The following is a 14,967-nucleotide window of genomic DNA, read 5'->3' as shown; positions in this document are numbered from 1 at the left end:
CATGTTAATGCAGTACAGTCTGGTGCAGGGGTTTTTCACGTGTCATAATAGACCCAGAGCTTCAGGTCTAGGCCCTGTAAAGCGAAATGCCAAACTACTGTGTGTGCATTTCTCAAAAGAAAGGTGATGTAGTTTTACACAATTTTGAAACAAGTCCATGACTCCCAAGGGTTTAAGGACCAATGGTTCAGTGAGACATTTACAGATTTTGAAGTCAATTCAGTTTGAATTCTATACACATTTACTAGCTATGCACCGTTGGACAAGTTACCTAAGAACTTACCAAGAATCTATGAGCCTCAGTTTCTTTACCTGTAAAATGTGGATATATTTGCCCCATTGGGTTGTTAGGGTTAAAAAAAAAGATGCTTAGCAGAATGCCAAGTACCTGGTAGGCATTCGAATGTCAATTTCTTCTTTCATTTTTCTTATTTAAATATTTAGAAAACATTTCCTAGTACTAAATGTGGATTATGCACCTTAGCATTTAAATCACTCCCTGGATGAAAATAGGGTATTGAGGATACCCTAGTATATGTTTGGTTCACATAATTCAAAACACCATACTCAACCTACATCTGTTTATAAACTAGTAAATAGGTTACAAATTAAAATATCTAGGCTGGGTGCAGTGGCTTGTGCCTGTAATCCCAGCACTTTGGGAGGTTCCGGGGTGTGGGGTGGATCATTTGAGGCCAGGGGTCCAAGACCAGCCTGGCCAACATAGTGAAATCCCGTTTCTACTTAAAATACAAAAATTAGCCGTGTGTGGTGGCACACCTTGTAATCCCAGCTACTCAGAAGGCTGAGGCAGGAGAATTGCTTGAAACTGGGAGACAGAGGTTGCAGTGAACCGAGATGGTGCCGCTGCACTCCAGCCTGGGCAAGAGTGACTCGTCTCAAAAAATAAAAATAAAAAAGAGGCCAGTGCGGTGGCTGATGCCTGTAATCGCAGCACTTTGGGAGGCTGAGGCGAGCGGATCGCTTGAGGTCAGGAGTTCCAGACCAGCATGGCCAACATGGTGAAACCCTGTCTCTACTAAAATTACAAAAATTAGCCAGGCATGGTGGTGGGCACTTGTAATCCCAGACACTCAGGAGGCTGAGGCAGGAAAGTCACTTGAACCTGTGAGGCAGAGGCTGCAGTGAGCCAAGATCACTCAACTGCACTCCAGCCTAGGCAACAGAGGGAGACTCCATCTCAAAAAAAAAAAAAAAAAATTTACTGTGTGTCAGGTTTCAGGTTCTTTCAGAATGTTGGTACATTAAAGGGTCAGTCTCTTCACATGAGAGACTGCCTAGCCAGTAGTTAATATTCAGTCCTATAACTACATTGCTTGCATGTTCATTACTGTTTGGTTTTGTGTGTGCTAAAGCTTGTGTAAGGTGAGTAGTTCCTCAGAAAATGTGTAATTGAAGCGAGAAGCAAAATTACTACTCTAGGAGTAAAATTCTATTAACCAAATGCATAAGTACTACATGCTTTTTAGAAATTTGCTTCTTAGAGGTAGATGGAGGGACACGATCCAGAATTCTTAGTATTTGCTTGTGACCACCTGTTTTGTTTACACGATCCAGAATTCTTAGTATTTGCTTGTGACCACCTGTTTTGTTTTTACAGAAATGTAGCTTATAAGACTGATCACCTGTTATCTAAAGAAACAACTATAGCCAGGCACAGTAGCTTAGGCCTGTAATCCTAGCACTTTGGGAGGCTGAGGTGGGAGGATCATTTGAACTCAGGAGTTTGAGACCAGCCTGGGCAACATAGACCTCATCTCTTTAAAAATAATCATAATAATAAAAAATTTTTAAAAAAAACTACATTCCAGTTTTCTTAGCTTACTCCTAATAGTATGGACTTAAAATGCTGTTAAATTGACTTTAATGTCAACAAAAATCTCAATATAAAATAGCCTTCTAAGCCCCAACTGATACCCTATTTTTTTTTTTTCGAGACAGAGTCTCGCTGTCGCCCAGGCTGGAGTGCAGTGGCGCGATCTCAGCTCACTGCAGGCTCCACCCCCCTGGGTTCACGCCACTCTCCTGCCTCAGCCTCCCCCGTAGCTGGGACTACAGGCACACGCCACCTCGCCCGGCTAATTTTTTTTTTGTATTTTTAGTAGAGACGGGGTTTCACCGTGTTAGCCAGGATGGTCTGGATCTCCTCACCTCATGATCCACCCGCCTCGGCCTCCCAAAGTGCTGGGATTACAGGCGTGAGCCACCACGACCGGCCTGTTTCTTTTAATAATAAGAAAACATCAACGGACTTTTGTGGGTTGGGGGAATTACACTTGTGAGGCAATATCGGATTCATAGTAACAATTTTACTCTGTTAAATATCTTTTTGGAATTGATATAAGCTATTAACTTGTCAGACTCTTCTAAGCAATCTTATATTTTTAAAATAAGAAGGGGCCAGGGATGGTGGCTCACACCTGTAATCCCAGCACTTTGGGAGGTTGAGGCCACAGGATCACTTGAGCCCAGGAGTTCAAGACTAGCCTGGGCAACATGTTAAGACCCTGTCTCTGCAACAAATTGTTAAAAATTAGCAGAGTGTGGTGGCGTGGGCCTGTAGACCTCCTACTCAGGAGGCTGACGTGGGAGGATCACTTGAATCCAGGAGGTCGAGGTTGCAGTGAGTGGTGTTTGCACGACTGCACTCCAGCCTAGGTGACAGAGCGAGACCTTGGCTCAAAAAAAAAAGTGTTACTCAAATTTATCTTAACACTGTGAAGTATTTATATAATTTTTTTTTTTTTTTTAGATCAAGTTTCACTCTGTCGCCAGGTTGGAGTGCAGTAGCGCAATCTCGGCTCACTGCAACCTCTGCCTCCCAGGTTCAATCTATTCTCCTGCCTCAGCCTCCCCAGTAGCTGGGACTACAGGCGTGTGCCACATGCCCAGCTAATTTTTGTATTTTTAGTAGAGACGAGGTTTCACCATGTTGGCCAGGATGGTCTCGATCTCTTGACCTCGTGATCTGCCCACCTCGGCGTCCCAAAGTGTTGGGATTACAGGCGTGAGCCACCACACCTGGCCAGTATTTATATAATTTCATAAGACTATTAGGAAAAACATCTTTAAACATTCATTGTTGTCAGTAAACCTTAAAATTTTGCCCTTAAAGTGTTAAATGTAGCTGAATTTAAAATACTAATATTCTAATTAGAATGTTCATTACAGTTTTTTTTGTTTGTTTGTTTTTGAGACGGAGTCTTGCTCTGTCGGCCAGGCTGGAGTGCAGTGGCATGATCCGGCTCACTGCAAGCTCTGCCTCCCAGGTTCACGCCATTCTCCTGCCTCAGCCTCCCGAGTAGCTGGGACTACAGGCGCCCGCCACCACGCCCGGCTAATTTTTTCTATTTTTAGTAGAGACGGGGTTTCACCGTGTTAGCTAGGATGGTCTCAATCCCCTGACCTCGTAATCCGCCCGCCTTGGCCTCCCAAGGTGCTGGGATTACAGGCGTGAGCCACCGTGCCCAGCCCATTACAGTTTTTAATGGATATAGTCATAGATCATTTAATGACAGGATACATTCTGAGAAACACATTGTTAGGCAATTCTGTTGTGCAAACATAGAGTGTACTTGCACAAATCTAGAATGGCATGTATATTTTTATTTACATATATTTTTTCATACAGAAATTCAAGTGTCCCAGCACCATTACTGAATACCAGTAATGGTGATGTTTCTGTGACTTGATCTGCAGTGCCACATTAAGTGCCATGTATCAGGTTTCTATATATGCGCCATTATAATCTTATGGGACCACCATCATATATGTGGCCCATTGTTGACCTGAATGTTGTTATGCAGCACATGACTATATAAATTCTAGTAATTTTTGATATTGTTTTACACTTTATAATTTCTTACTCGTATTATATATCCTATTAAATGGGATTTTTTTAAATGCCACTTAAAAACATGGATGAAAATTTTGTATTCTAAAGTACAAATAGTCCTTTATACAAAGCTCTGAGCTGCCTGTCAGTGGTCAAATGTAACTGATACTCATTTGGGCTTTTGTGACCACATCTTGTCCACCCTTTATTTTGACCAAAAGATTGTAGTTTCAGTGTCTATCATAGAAAGTGGAACTACATCACTTAAGGAATAATTTCAAACAATGCTTTTAGCATCTCATTTACTCCACTGGTGTTAATTCAGCATTAAAGGCTTTAAAAGGCAGGAACCAGTGAAATGTTAAGAGTTGCACACTGCCTTACACTCTACTCCCTAGTCACTTCAGTGCTAAGTAGCCTTCAGTCAGCCCTTCTTTTCTGGGGACATGCATCTTTTTTTTTTTTCTTTTGTAAGAGACAGAGTCTTGTTATATTGCCCAGACTGGAGTGCAGTGGCTATTCGCAGGCATGATCCCACTACTGATCAGCGCGGGAGTTTTGACCTGCTTGTTTCCAGTCTGGGCCAGTTCACCCCTCATTACTAAACCTGGTGGTCCCCCTTCCCGGGAGGTCACCATATTGATGCTGAACTTGGTGTGGACCCCCAACTGGCATAGCACAATACAGCCCAGAACTCTTGGACTCAAGCCATCCTCCGGCCGCAGCTTCCCAAGTAGTTGGGACTACAGGCACACACCACCGTGCCTGGCGACCTGCGTCATGAACACATTTCCTTTCACTGCTTGCAGTTTGTTATTCCACTTTCATTTCTTTAACTCTCTTCTCAAACCATGGACAGTTATAAATCCCTTTCAGAATCTTTGTAGAAATAGTCTCACTACGTTGCCAGGTCTCGAATGCCTGGCCTCAAGTGATCCTACTGCCTTGGCCTCCCGAAGTGCTGGGATTACAGGCATGAGCCACCAAACCAAGCCCTTTTCAGAATCTTTATAATCTCAACTTACCTCTTTATCCTTCTCTAATTATTCTTCAAGTATTAACATTTATGTTAACATTAACATTAAATGTTATCTGTCACATTTCCTAAATAAGCCAGTGCTTAAATATGTTATCGTTTCTCTAATCTTTCAGCTCTTATTTACAATGGCCTTGGTGTTTCTATCATTAACTAGAGTTCTGTATTTTTAGAGGTTATAACCAACTAACCAACCTACTTGAAAATGCAGAGGAAAACATTCAGAAGATTCAAAGTTTACAACCTCGTAAGATCAACTTATTTGTGCTGTATGCTACACATAAGTGAGCTTTTAGAATTATTAGTAAAAAAAAAAAGCAAATATTCAAATTATATATAAAATGTTGGAGTGAACCAGTAAAGCAGCCTTAATTTTCCCCAACTCTATTTTCTTTAACACTTTATTATAAAAATCTTCAGTATAAAAAGAATGTTAAATGTAGCTGAATTTTAAAGTGGAACATCCATATACCCACTACCTAGATTCTACACTTAGCAGTTAATTACACCTGCTTTGCCAGATATATTTCCATCTATCCCCCAAGTATTTTGAATTTAACAAAGTATTTTAAAAAAAATTGGAATATTCGTACATGGGGTATTCTAATTAGCTAAAGTATACCCAGTAAACCTTGGTTGAATAGCTTTCATAAACAATTCTGTTTTCTTATTTTTGAAATTCAGGATCTGGTCTCAGGCATCACGTGATTACAGGAACTTAAGAAATAGACCTGGATGGTTAGGAGACTGGACTGAATGCACAGTGACTCTAAGAGCCTTGAAAGTCTGGTAGAAAAGGGACCTTTCCAGTCTTTGATAGTAATCGTTTCTAAAATTTGAGAGCATTAAATGCCTAGTCATTTGAAGAGTAAGGTTAATTTTGCTCCACTTTGGAAGGGATTGTTGAAAGCCCTTGTTTTATAGTTAGAAAATCCCCTCAAATTGTAACTTATCCAAAGTTTTGATGAGACCAAAAAGCCCTCTGATTCCATGTTGTCAAGTAAAGTGAAATAATAAAGAACTTGTGTTTAAAAATCTTACTGTTAGTAGGCAATTGTGAGTTCAATTTAAATCAAACATTTGCAATTGGAAATAACCAAAAGTCATCAAAATGGCTACAAAAAGGAAGAAATCACTTAAGAATCCTGAAAACAAAAAGGGAAAACGTTTTCGGCTGGGCGTGGTGGCTCACTCCTATAATACCAACACTTTGGGAGGCTGAGGCCAGTGGCTCACTTGAGCTCAGGAGTTTGAGACCAGCCTGGACAACACAGTGAAACCACATGTCCACGTCCCTGTAGTCCCAGCTACTCAGGAGGCTGAGGTGGGAACATCACTTGAGACCAGGAGGCAGAGGTTGAAATGAACTGTGATCCCGCCACTCATTGCACTCCAACCTGCGTGACAGAGAAAAACCCTGTCTCAAATAGAAAAGGCCCAGTGGGGTGGCTTATGCCTGTAATCCCAGCACCTTGGGAGGCTGAGGCAGGCAGATCACTTGAGGCCAGGAATTCGAGACCAGCCTGGCCAACATGGCAAAACCGTGTGTTTACTAAAACTATAAAAGTTAGCCAAACAGGGTGGCACGCACCTGTAGTCCCAGCTACTTGGGAAGCTGAGGCAGAATCACTTGAATCCAGGAAGTGGAGGTTGCAGTGAGCCAAGATGGCGCCATTGCACTCCAGCTTGGGTGACAGAGCGAGACTCTGTCTCCAAAAAAAGAAAAGAAAAAAGAAAACATTTCTACTTGCCATCCCTTGCCCAAGATCCTAAAATGCCAAGATGCCAAGAACACATTTGTAATTTGCATTTGACAACGTCAGATTAACGAACTCTAATCTTGGAATAAGAGAACTATCTGTAATAATTTAGTAAGAGCAGCCATGTATATATAACCAGCTTTGGGGGAGTGTGATTATTATCTAGTGTCTTTACAACCAGACATAACACATATTTTTCTGAATGCTAATTGTATTAGACTAGGAAAAATTACTTAACTTTCCTGAATCTTCCACATTCATAAAAATATTGTGTGAATAACTAGAGAAATGAGGTATTTTTATCATTGTTTAATGTCATTTTGTCTTTTAAAGTATTGTTAAATGTTCAAGATTATCTGACCTCTTCTAATTAAATGCAGCTTGAATAGAATATGCAGACTCCTTTGATAAATGTGCATCTGACTTTCATAAATTTTGTAGGATGCTTCTATCAATTGTTCCACTTTGTCCCTTTTTACCATGACTAAATTCAGAAACTATGATTAATGCCACATAATCTATGATAAGCTATTCCTTTAACGAGGGAATTTAAAATTTGTGTAACCAGTTCTACACTAAGCCCACATTATTATAAACCCTGCTCTAGAAAATGAATTCTAAAATCTCAACAGTGGACCCTCACTAAATGCAACACCTTTTATAAATCTTAAATTGTTATTGAATTTGGTATTTTTATAATTCAAGTTAACAAAACAAGTAATTCCTGAATTACATGATTTGTGTTTACACAATTCTGTCTCCTACACCATCTCATCTCACAACACAGGCATACTTTCCTTCCCCATTTGAAAACTTATGGAACAGTTTCTGGAAGATTTCTAGATTCAGAAGGAAAGAAGTACAACAATGAGAAAACAACTTGGAGGAGTTAGCTCAGGGATCAGACTCAGCAAGGCAATTCTGTGATTTTAAAATGTATTTAGTTTAGCAATGTCCTTCAAAATTTTAAATATAGGAGTATGATGGGACTATCAGCCTTTCATACCCAAGGATACATATACTTGATTCCTTCAACCTGAAGCAGATATTGATTGCACATAAATTGCCTTCCACCCACGAAAACAAAGGATAGTTTATCCAGCAATAAGATGAGGAGGGTTGTTAGGAGATGAGAGAGCTGCAAGAAGAGATAGTTAAAAAAGATCAGTTTCACCCAATTTCAAATTGTAGAAAAGGGAAGGAAACTTTATTCCCCCTTTGCACCAACTGGGCCTCTGCTATCAGAATTCAGAATTTAAATTAGAACTGTCTGCTAACACAGACTTTTACAGGTACGGAAAAAAACCAACCTCTATGTAAGTTTCATGAGGAAATTCGAATTCAACTACTATCACAGTGAAGTTGACAGTCCATAGGAGGCAGAGAGGATGAGGTCAAGACTACTGGTAAAGCATTATTATTTTTAGACAGGGAGTCTCACTCCTCTGTTGCCCAGGCTGGAGTGCAGTGGCGTTACCTCGGCTCACTGCAACCTCTGCCTCCCGGGCTCAAGAGGTCCTCCTGTCTCAGCCTCCCAAGTAGCTCAGAACACAGGCATGCATGTGCCACCACACCCGGCTAATGTTTGCATTTTTAGTAAAGACGGGGTTCCCTATGTCACCCAGGCTGGTCCGCAACTCCTGGACTCAAGTGATCTGCCCCCCTAAGCCTCCCAAAGTGCTGGGATTACAGGCGTGAGCCACTGTGCCTGGCCTAAAAGCATTAAATCTTATGGGAGAAAAAGGAGAGGATAGAGACAAAATATTCCACTCCCATTTCCCTGTTGTCATTACTGCTTTGTGCACTATTTACCAAAGCCATACCTCTGGATCTGACCTATTTTCTATCTACTTGCTATGCCTTTCCACATGGATGACCTAGACGCACCCCGAAGTTCAACATGCCAAATCAAAATGACCTTCCTTTATAATCAAAATGACCTTCCTTTATAATTCTGATCCCCCTGCAATCCCCTAATTGGTAGTTCTTTCCTTCAAGTTGCTCAGTTTCAAGTCTTTCCCTTACCCTCTATTCAGATGCTCAATCCTCAATTCTAGCTCTAAAACATTCCCCCAAATAAGCCCATACCTCTGATGATGCCCTCTAGGCCCTTTTCTCTTTTGAGCTACTGAAATATCCTCACCTAAGTAATCTGTTTCAAGCTTTCCCTTATCAAGCTGTCCTCTGTATTTCTATGTTTTCTTTTTGAAGCAAGAATTCCATTCCCTTACTCATAAACCTTTGAGGACTGCCATGCTTACAGAATAAAGTTGAAGCTCTTCCGCATGACACTGAAGGCCCTTCGTGTTCTTACCCCAATATACCTTTTAAAAACTTTCCTTCCTTTCTTGCATTTCTCTTAAGCTACTGGACATTGTACATCTTTTTTTTTTTTTTTTTTTTTTGACATGGAGTATCACTCATCGCTCAGGCTGGAGCGCAGTGGTGCAATCTTGGCTCACTGCAACCTCTGCCTCCTGGGTTCAAGCAATTCTCCTGCCTCAGCCTCCCGAGTAGCTGGAATTACCGGCACCCACGACCACACCCAGCTAATTTTTTGTATTTTTAGTAGAGACAGGGTTTTGCCATGTTGGGCAGGCTGGTCTCGAACTCCTGACCTCAGGTGATCTGCCAGCCTCAGCCTCCCAAAGTGCTGGGATTCAGCGTTGTGCATCTTTTTACACCACCATCTGCTCAAACTTTTACCTCTCACAATTATTTTCCTTCTTTTGTGTGTCAAATCCTTATCTTTTAAGGCTCAACTCACTGTTACTTTTTTTGAGATGGAGTCCTGCTCTGTCACCCAGGCTGGAATGCAGTGGCACGATCTCGACTTACTGTAACCTCCGCCTCCCGGGTTCAAGCAATTTTCTGCCTCAGCCTCCTGAGTAGCTGGGATTACAGGTGCCTGCCACCAAGCCCGACTAATTTTTTTGTATTTTTAGTAGAGACGAGGTTTCACCATCTTGGCCAGGCTGGTCTTGAACTCCTGACCTCGTGATCCACCCGCCTCAGCCTCCGTAAGTGCTGGGATTACAGGCCACGTGAGCCACCATGCCCAGCTCAACTCTGTGTTACTTTCTAAGGTGTCTGATTCCCAAAGAGAAAATTTTCTCACCAAAATTAGTCCCTTCACTCTAAGAGACTTTACCTTTTTCTCTCTTCAGGCATTTGTTGTTGTAGAGTGGGGAATACAGCTTATATTTTAGTTCTATTTGTCTTTTCTCCCATCCCACCTAAACTTTCAGCTCTGCCATTTATCCTTCTATTTCCTGAACATACATTACACATAAGCCCTCACACATTAAATTGCAGACATACTGCTCAAAATGACAAGAGCTGAGAAATGTTGGACAAGGAAAGAAGGGTGGTTGAGGCAGTAGGACTTGCATTACATTGTGTTGAATTTTTATAACCACGTGCAAAAATGTGTTGTTAAAACCTGTGAATGTGTCCCTTTCTAGAATCACAAACTGATGTGGGAGAGATGTCAGAACTCATTGTAGTCAGTCATTAGTATTAATATTTACAACACATTACTAACAAAAGCTAAAATTGGTGACTAAAAATTGGAGGCATCTTCAAACTAAACTTCTAAATGAGCTTCCCTTCCATTTGTGAGGAAGGTGTATCTGCATTTGTAAGGAAGGAATGGTGACTCACACAAAACATCAAACAGAAGTTCCTTGTATCTTCCATCTTCTTTACTTGACCTGATTGCTTAATATTCCCACTCAAAATCTGTCTCCCTTACTTCCTCTTGTCCTTTTTTTTTTTGTGAGACAGGGTCTGTTACCCAGGCTGGAGTGCAGTGGCCTGATCCTAGCTCATTGCAATCTCCACCTCTCAGCCTCAAGAGATCCTCCTGTCTCAGCCTCTAGAGTAGTCAAGTACTATGCTCAAAAACCTCAATGCTGCCCCTGGTAAGAAAATGTAGATTATGGCCAGGCATGGCTGCTCACATTCAGCCAGTAAAGTAGAAGTCAAAAAAATCCAACCACACAAAATCATCTCCTAGTTACACATTCAAACATGAGAAACAGTCACACACAAAGAGTCACGACTATTTTAAAAGGGGGGGCCAAATTATTATTATTTTAAAATTTGATTACAACCAATTTTGTTGGCATTAAAATTAGAGGCATTAAGCTGGAATGGATATATACCAAAACCAGAAATTGAGTTTAGCAAAAATGGGAATAGGAGTTGTTCAGTAATTTCAGATTAGAAATCAATTTAGAGAAACAAACCCCATGCTTACATTGATTGTGCCACAGATTTAAACTTCAGTAGTGCATTAGTAAACTGTTCACATTTAGATCTTCACCTTGAGATTTGACAGCTGTTTCTTGAAAAAAATCTCAGTACCTTGTGCAAATAAAATCGGTCTTCCATGTGCCTTAGCACACACTTAAAATTTATCCATTGTATATATACAAAACACCTGCAATGTGGGCAGGGCAAAATACATACTTTCATAACAAAACTATAATATACCTCTCAAGTATGAACAATATACACATAATACATGGTATACAGTATTTACAAAATATAAAATATAATACAAGCTGTTTGTAATTTTTTAAACTCATCTTTTGCAATTGTATGTTGCAACAAGGCAAATTTCCATTTCTGTACCAATTTTCTCAAGAGTCCAGGGATATGGGAAAAATTATGTTTTACACACATACTGAAATCTGAAATCTAAGTTTGAACTTTCAGGAGCGTTTTTAAGTGTACTGCCATCAGCTCCCTGTTTTGGTTGGAATTTTCAACAGTGCTTCCCATCCAGTGACTAGGAGGCTTTGGAAGAACACTAGGAGAAGGTGGATCACTAAACTTTGCCCCAGCATAATTTTCCTTTTGGCTCACTTCAGTTAGAAATGCTGATTTCTTCAAATGCGAATTTTTAATGTTCTCGGTATTTTTAAAAGGCTTTTTTTCCTGCTTCTGAATTCTGTCAGATGAAACAGAATCCTGCCAAAAGTTGTTTTCATTTCTTTTTGCAGAGGTGATCTTGGTTAGTGGCAAGTTATATTTGCTTTTCTGTCTGTTTATCTTTGGTTGCTCATACAAGTGTATACCATGAACAAGCTGGCCATGGGGAAGGGCAATTTTCTCCGATTTTCCCATCTTTGATTTTAAAACCTACAAAGACAAGAACACAAAAGTAAATATAGTTTCTAGATAAAAATCAGTTATGAACCTCATATCACATATCTAATTTTGTTGTGTTTAAGTTTGCCCACAGCCATAGAAAAGAACAAAATTATGTTCTTTGTAACAACACATATGTAGCTGGGGGTCATTACCCTAGACCAATTAATGCAGAAACAGAAAACCAAATATCACAAGTTCCCACTTATAAGTGAATTTGGGAGCTAAACATTGGATACAACATGGATATAAAGTGGGGAACAACAACAGACACTAGGCACTACTAGAAGGGGGGTTGAGAGAGAGAGAGGGGGGACCTACTGGGTACTATGCTCACTACCTGGAATGGGATCATTCATCCTCCAAACCGCAGCATCACGAAATATACCCATGTAGCAAACCTGCACAAGTACCTCCTGGATCTAAAATAAAAGCTGAAATTACAAAAACTTTAATTGGGCATGGTGGCTCACACCTGTAATCCCAGCACTTTGGGAGGTCAAGGCAAGCAGATCGCTCGAGCTCAAGGAGTTCGAGACCAGCCTGGGCAACATAGCGAAACCCCATGTCTACTACAAATATAAAAATCAACCCAGCGTGGTAGCACGCGCCTTGGGAGGCTGGCTGAGGCGGGATCCCTTGAACCTGGAAGGGGGAAGCTGCAGTGAGCAGAGATCGATCGTGCCACTGCATTCCAGCCTGGAGTGCGATAGAGACAGACCCTGTCTCAAGAAAAAAAAAAACAAATTTCCCTTTACTTTTAAGTTCACTCTTGTTCGCCACTAAAAATGCAGTTAATCACCACTGCTAGTTACCAGTATGCAACGTAAAGCAGTTCTAAAATGTCAAAACTAAAAAAAGTCTGAAATAACCCAAGTCCACCTTTCTACAACTGTAAGGAAGACTAATGAGCTCTCTTCCAAATACGAGTGCCAGAAACAATCTTTGCGGTGTACCTCCTACTTTCTAGTTTAGTAACTGCTTCAAAAACGCTGCTTCACTAATCTTAATCTTTCCTAACTTAAGTGGGCCTTATAGGAAGTCTTGAACAGATGGAAAAGCATAAGGTAATCCACTAGATCACTGCACTACCACCGCTTGTAACGCGGTAGTAAGCAAGACACCACACGAAAGAGCACAACTTTCCACGTCATTAAGGTTCACTGCCAGAGCTCCCCGGTTAGTACCCGTTCTAGAAAACAGGCCAGGAAACAAGCACAAAAGCTTTTAGGTAATCACGGATATTTCAAAAGTCGTGGAATTTTAAAAGGTGGGAGACATTGAGAAGATAATTTAAAGAAACACGGTGGGCAAATTTAGTAATTTTTTCCCAAGGGCACAGATAAACTGCAAATCTCTAATTTAATGCAATATTCTTCACTAAATAACGAGAACTTTTTCATTTCATTATTATGAAGAGTAGTAAGTCATGGAACTTAAGTCCATCAAACGTTATTCTGACAAGACTTTGAAATCACTTCGTAGACTTAATCCCATTTAAATTTCTATCCATTTTATCCTAATCCAATAGCACTGCAATCAAACCGGCTAAGTCAATGCAATTGCTAACTCTTCTGAAAACTTATTCTGGACACACTAACACGAAGTACACAGTGGCAACGGTAATAAAATCAGTTTTGTGCGGCTCCTGCCAACTCTTAACTTAGAAGGAACCACTAAGTAGGTCAGGCCCGCGGCGGGCAGAGCCCCAGCTGGACTGCGCGTCCCACACGGGGAACCTCACATTTTGGCACAACTCCAACCAAACGAAACCGAGCCGCTCGGAGCCCACTCCACCCCCCACGGCGGGACTTTAGAGACCGTCTCCGCGTTTCACCGACTAGGACTGGGGCTCCCGACAGCCGGGAGGCCGAAAGCGGGGCCCAGTCCTTCCCCGGCTGCCCCCACCCGGCCTCGCCTCCTTCATGGGCGCCGGAGCGCCGGGCACGTAGCGCGCGCTGACGTCAGCCCTCCCGCGGGCCCCGTCCCTGCCCCCACCCCGCCGCGCGCCCGGAACGCCGAAACCCCCTGGAAGGCCGCCAGTCTTCTAAATCGGGGCTGTTGCTGGGGCGCAGCGGCGCTTCTCATTGGCCGACTCCTGGGAGCCAATCAGAAGCGCCAGCGCATGCCTCCCCTTCCCCCTTCTTCCCCTAAAGCAAGAATGGAGCGGGCGTCACGGAAACTTCCCTCCCGAGTAAACAGCCGCCCCCCCCCCGCCCCCCCCCGCCCGACCCCCCGGGTGCAGGGCCTGCAGCCCCAGAGCTCGGCCGCGACCGTCTAAGGGCCCGACTCCCCAACGGCGCCCTGGCGGCCTCACCTCTTTTCTGAGCGGGGTTTGGCCGGGAGCCGCGGGCCGCAGCGGGGCAAGGTCGGGGCTGGCTCCCTCCGTGCGGGTCGCGGCTGCAGGACTCGGGGCCAAGGCGGCGGCCGGGCCCGGGACCTCCTGCACTCCGCTCGGGCCGGTCGCGGGGCTCCGGCCGCCCTCCAGACTCGGCCGGTGCTGCTGGTACTGGTGGAAGCGGCTGGGCAGCTGCCCTGCGGGGCTGGCCCGCACCTTCTTCTTTCGCCGCTTCTTTGGCGCTGCCCGAGGGGTGCCTCCCGCCACGGCGAGGCTGCGGTTGGGCAGAGCTGCTGGAGCGCGAGGCTGGGGGGTCAGACATGGGCCATCTCCCCCTAGGAAGTGAGGGAGGAAGAGGGTCGGGGGCAGTGCCCGGGGGTCCGGGATCCGGGGTAAAGGAGGCGGAGCCGTGGTCACCATCGGGAGGGCCCCGAAGTAACCTCGGGAGGAAAAGCCAAGCGGCGCAAGGCGGCCACCCAGGACGAGCGGCTCCCGCTGCGGGACGGAGACGACGGTCATAGCGCTAGGAAGCTTGTCGCTCAGCAACGAGGAGAGAAGGAGAAGGTGAAGCCAGGGAAGATAGGGTGGCGGCTATGGATGCTGCTAGGAGAGCCAGAGAAGATCGCGGAACATGACTCGGGCGGTGGCAGCGCAGCAACAAATAGCCACAGCCCCAGCTCCGAGTGTTGTTTTCGGAAGCTCCGCCCCGCGCCCGCCCACTTCCCTGCGAAAGCCCAATTAGGGTGCGACAAGGCAGGCCACACCCTCTAGCTCCGCCTCCGCCGCTTCGGGTAGACACACACAAACAACCAGCTTGCTG

General features: G+C 43.5%; 1 protein-coding gene across 2 annotated transcripts; it reads right to left on the bottom strand.

Annotated features, from left to right (window-relative positions):
* Positions 1-10,718: 10,718 nt before the first annotated feature.
* On the bottom strand, positions 10,719-14,967 carry PNRC1 (proline rich nuclear receptor coactivator 1). 2 transcript variants are annotated; one of them, XM_030809466.1, is made up of 3 exons: positions 14,127-14,844; positions 12,150-12,231; positions 10,719-11,800 (listed from the first exon to the last, which is right to left on the bottom strand). In XM_030809466.1, exons 1-3 carry the CDS (start codon positions 14,664-14,666, stop codon positions 11,721-11,723), a joined length of 702 nt encoding a protein of 233 aa, XP_030665326.1. In that variant the 5' UTR covers positions 14,667-14,844; the 3' UTR covers positions 10,719-11,720. The 2 variants fall into 2 exon arrangements, with proteins under 2 accessions (XP_030665326.1, XP_003258373.1); XM_003258325.4 differs by lacking the exon at positions 12,150-12,231 and having other exon boundaries at positions 14,127-14,967.

The sequence above is a fragment of the Nomascus leucogenys genome, chromosome 3 (assembly GCF_006542625.1).
Source record: "Nomascus leucogenys isolate Asia chromosome 3, Asia_NLE_v1, whole genome shotgun sequence".
Lineage (NCBI taxonomy): Eukaryota > Metazoa > Chordata > Mammalia > Primates > Hylobatidae > Nomascus > Nomascus leucogenys.
The sequence above is the reverse complement of the archived record's forward strand: the minus strand, read 5'-3'. Positions and strand labels throughout refer to the sequence as shown.

Coding starts and splice junctions, on each gene's coding strand:
- PNRC1 (XM_003258325.4), bottom strand. CDS start 14,666: ATGACCGTCGTCTCCGTCCCGCAGCGGGAGCCGCTCGTCCTGGGTGGC. Junction 11,801..14,126: donor AAACCCCGCTCAGAAAAGAG/GTGAGGCCGCCA, acceptor TTGTCTTTGTAG/GTTTTAAAATCAAAGATGGG.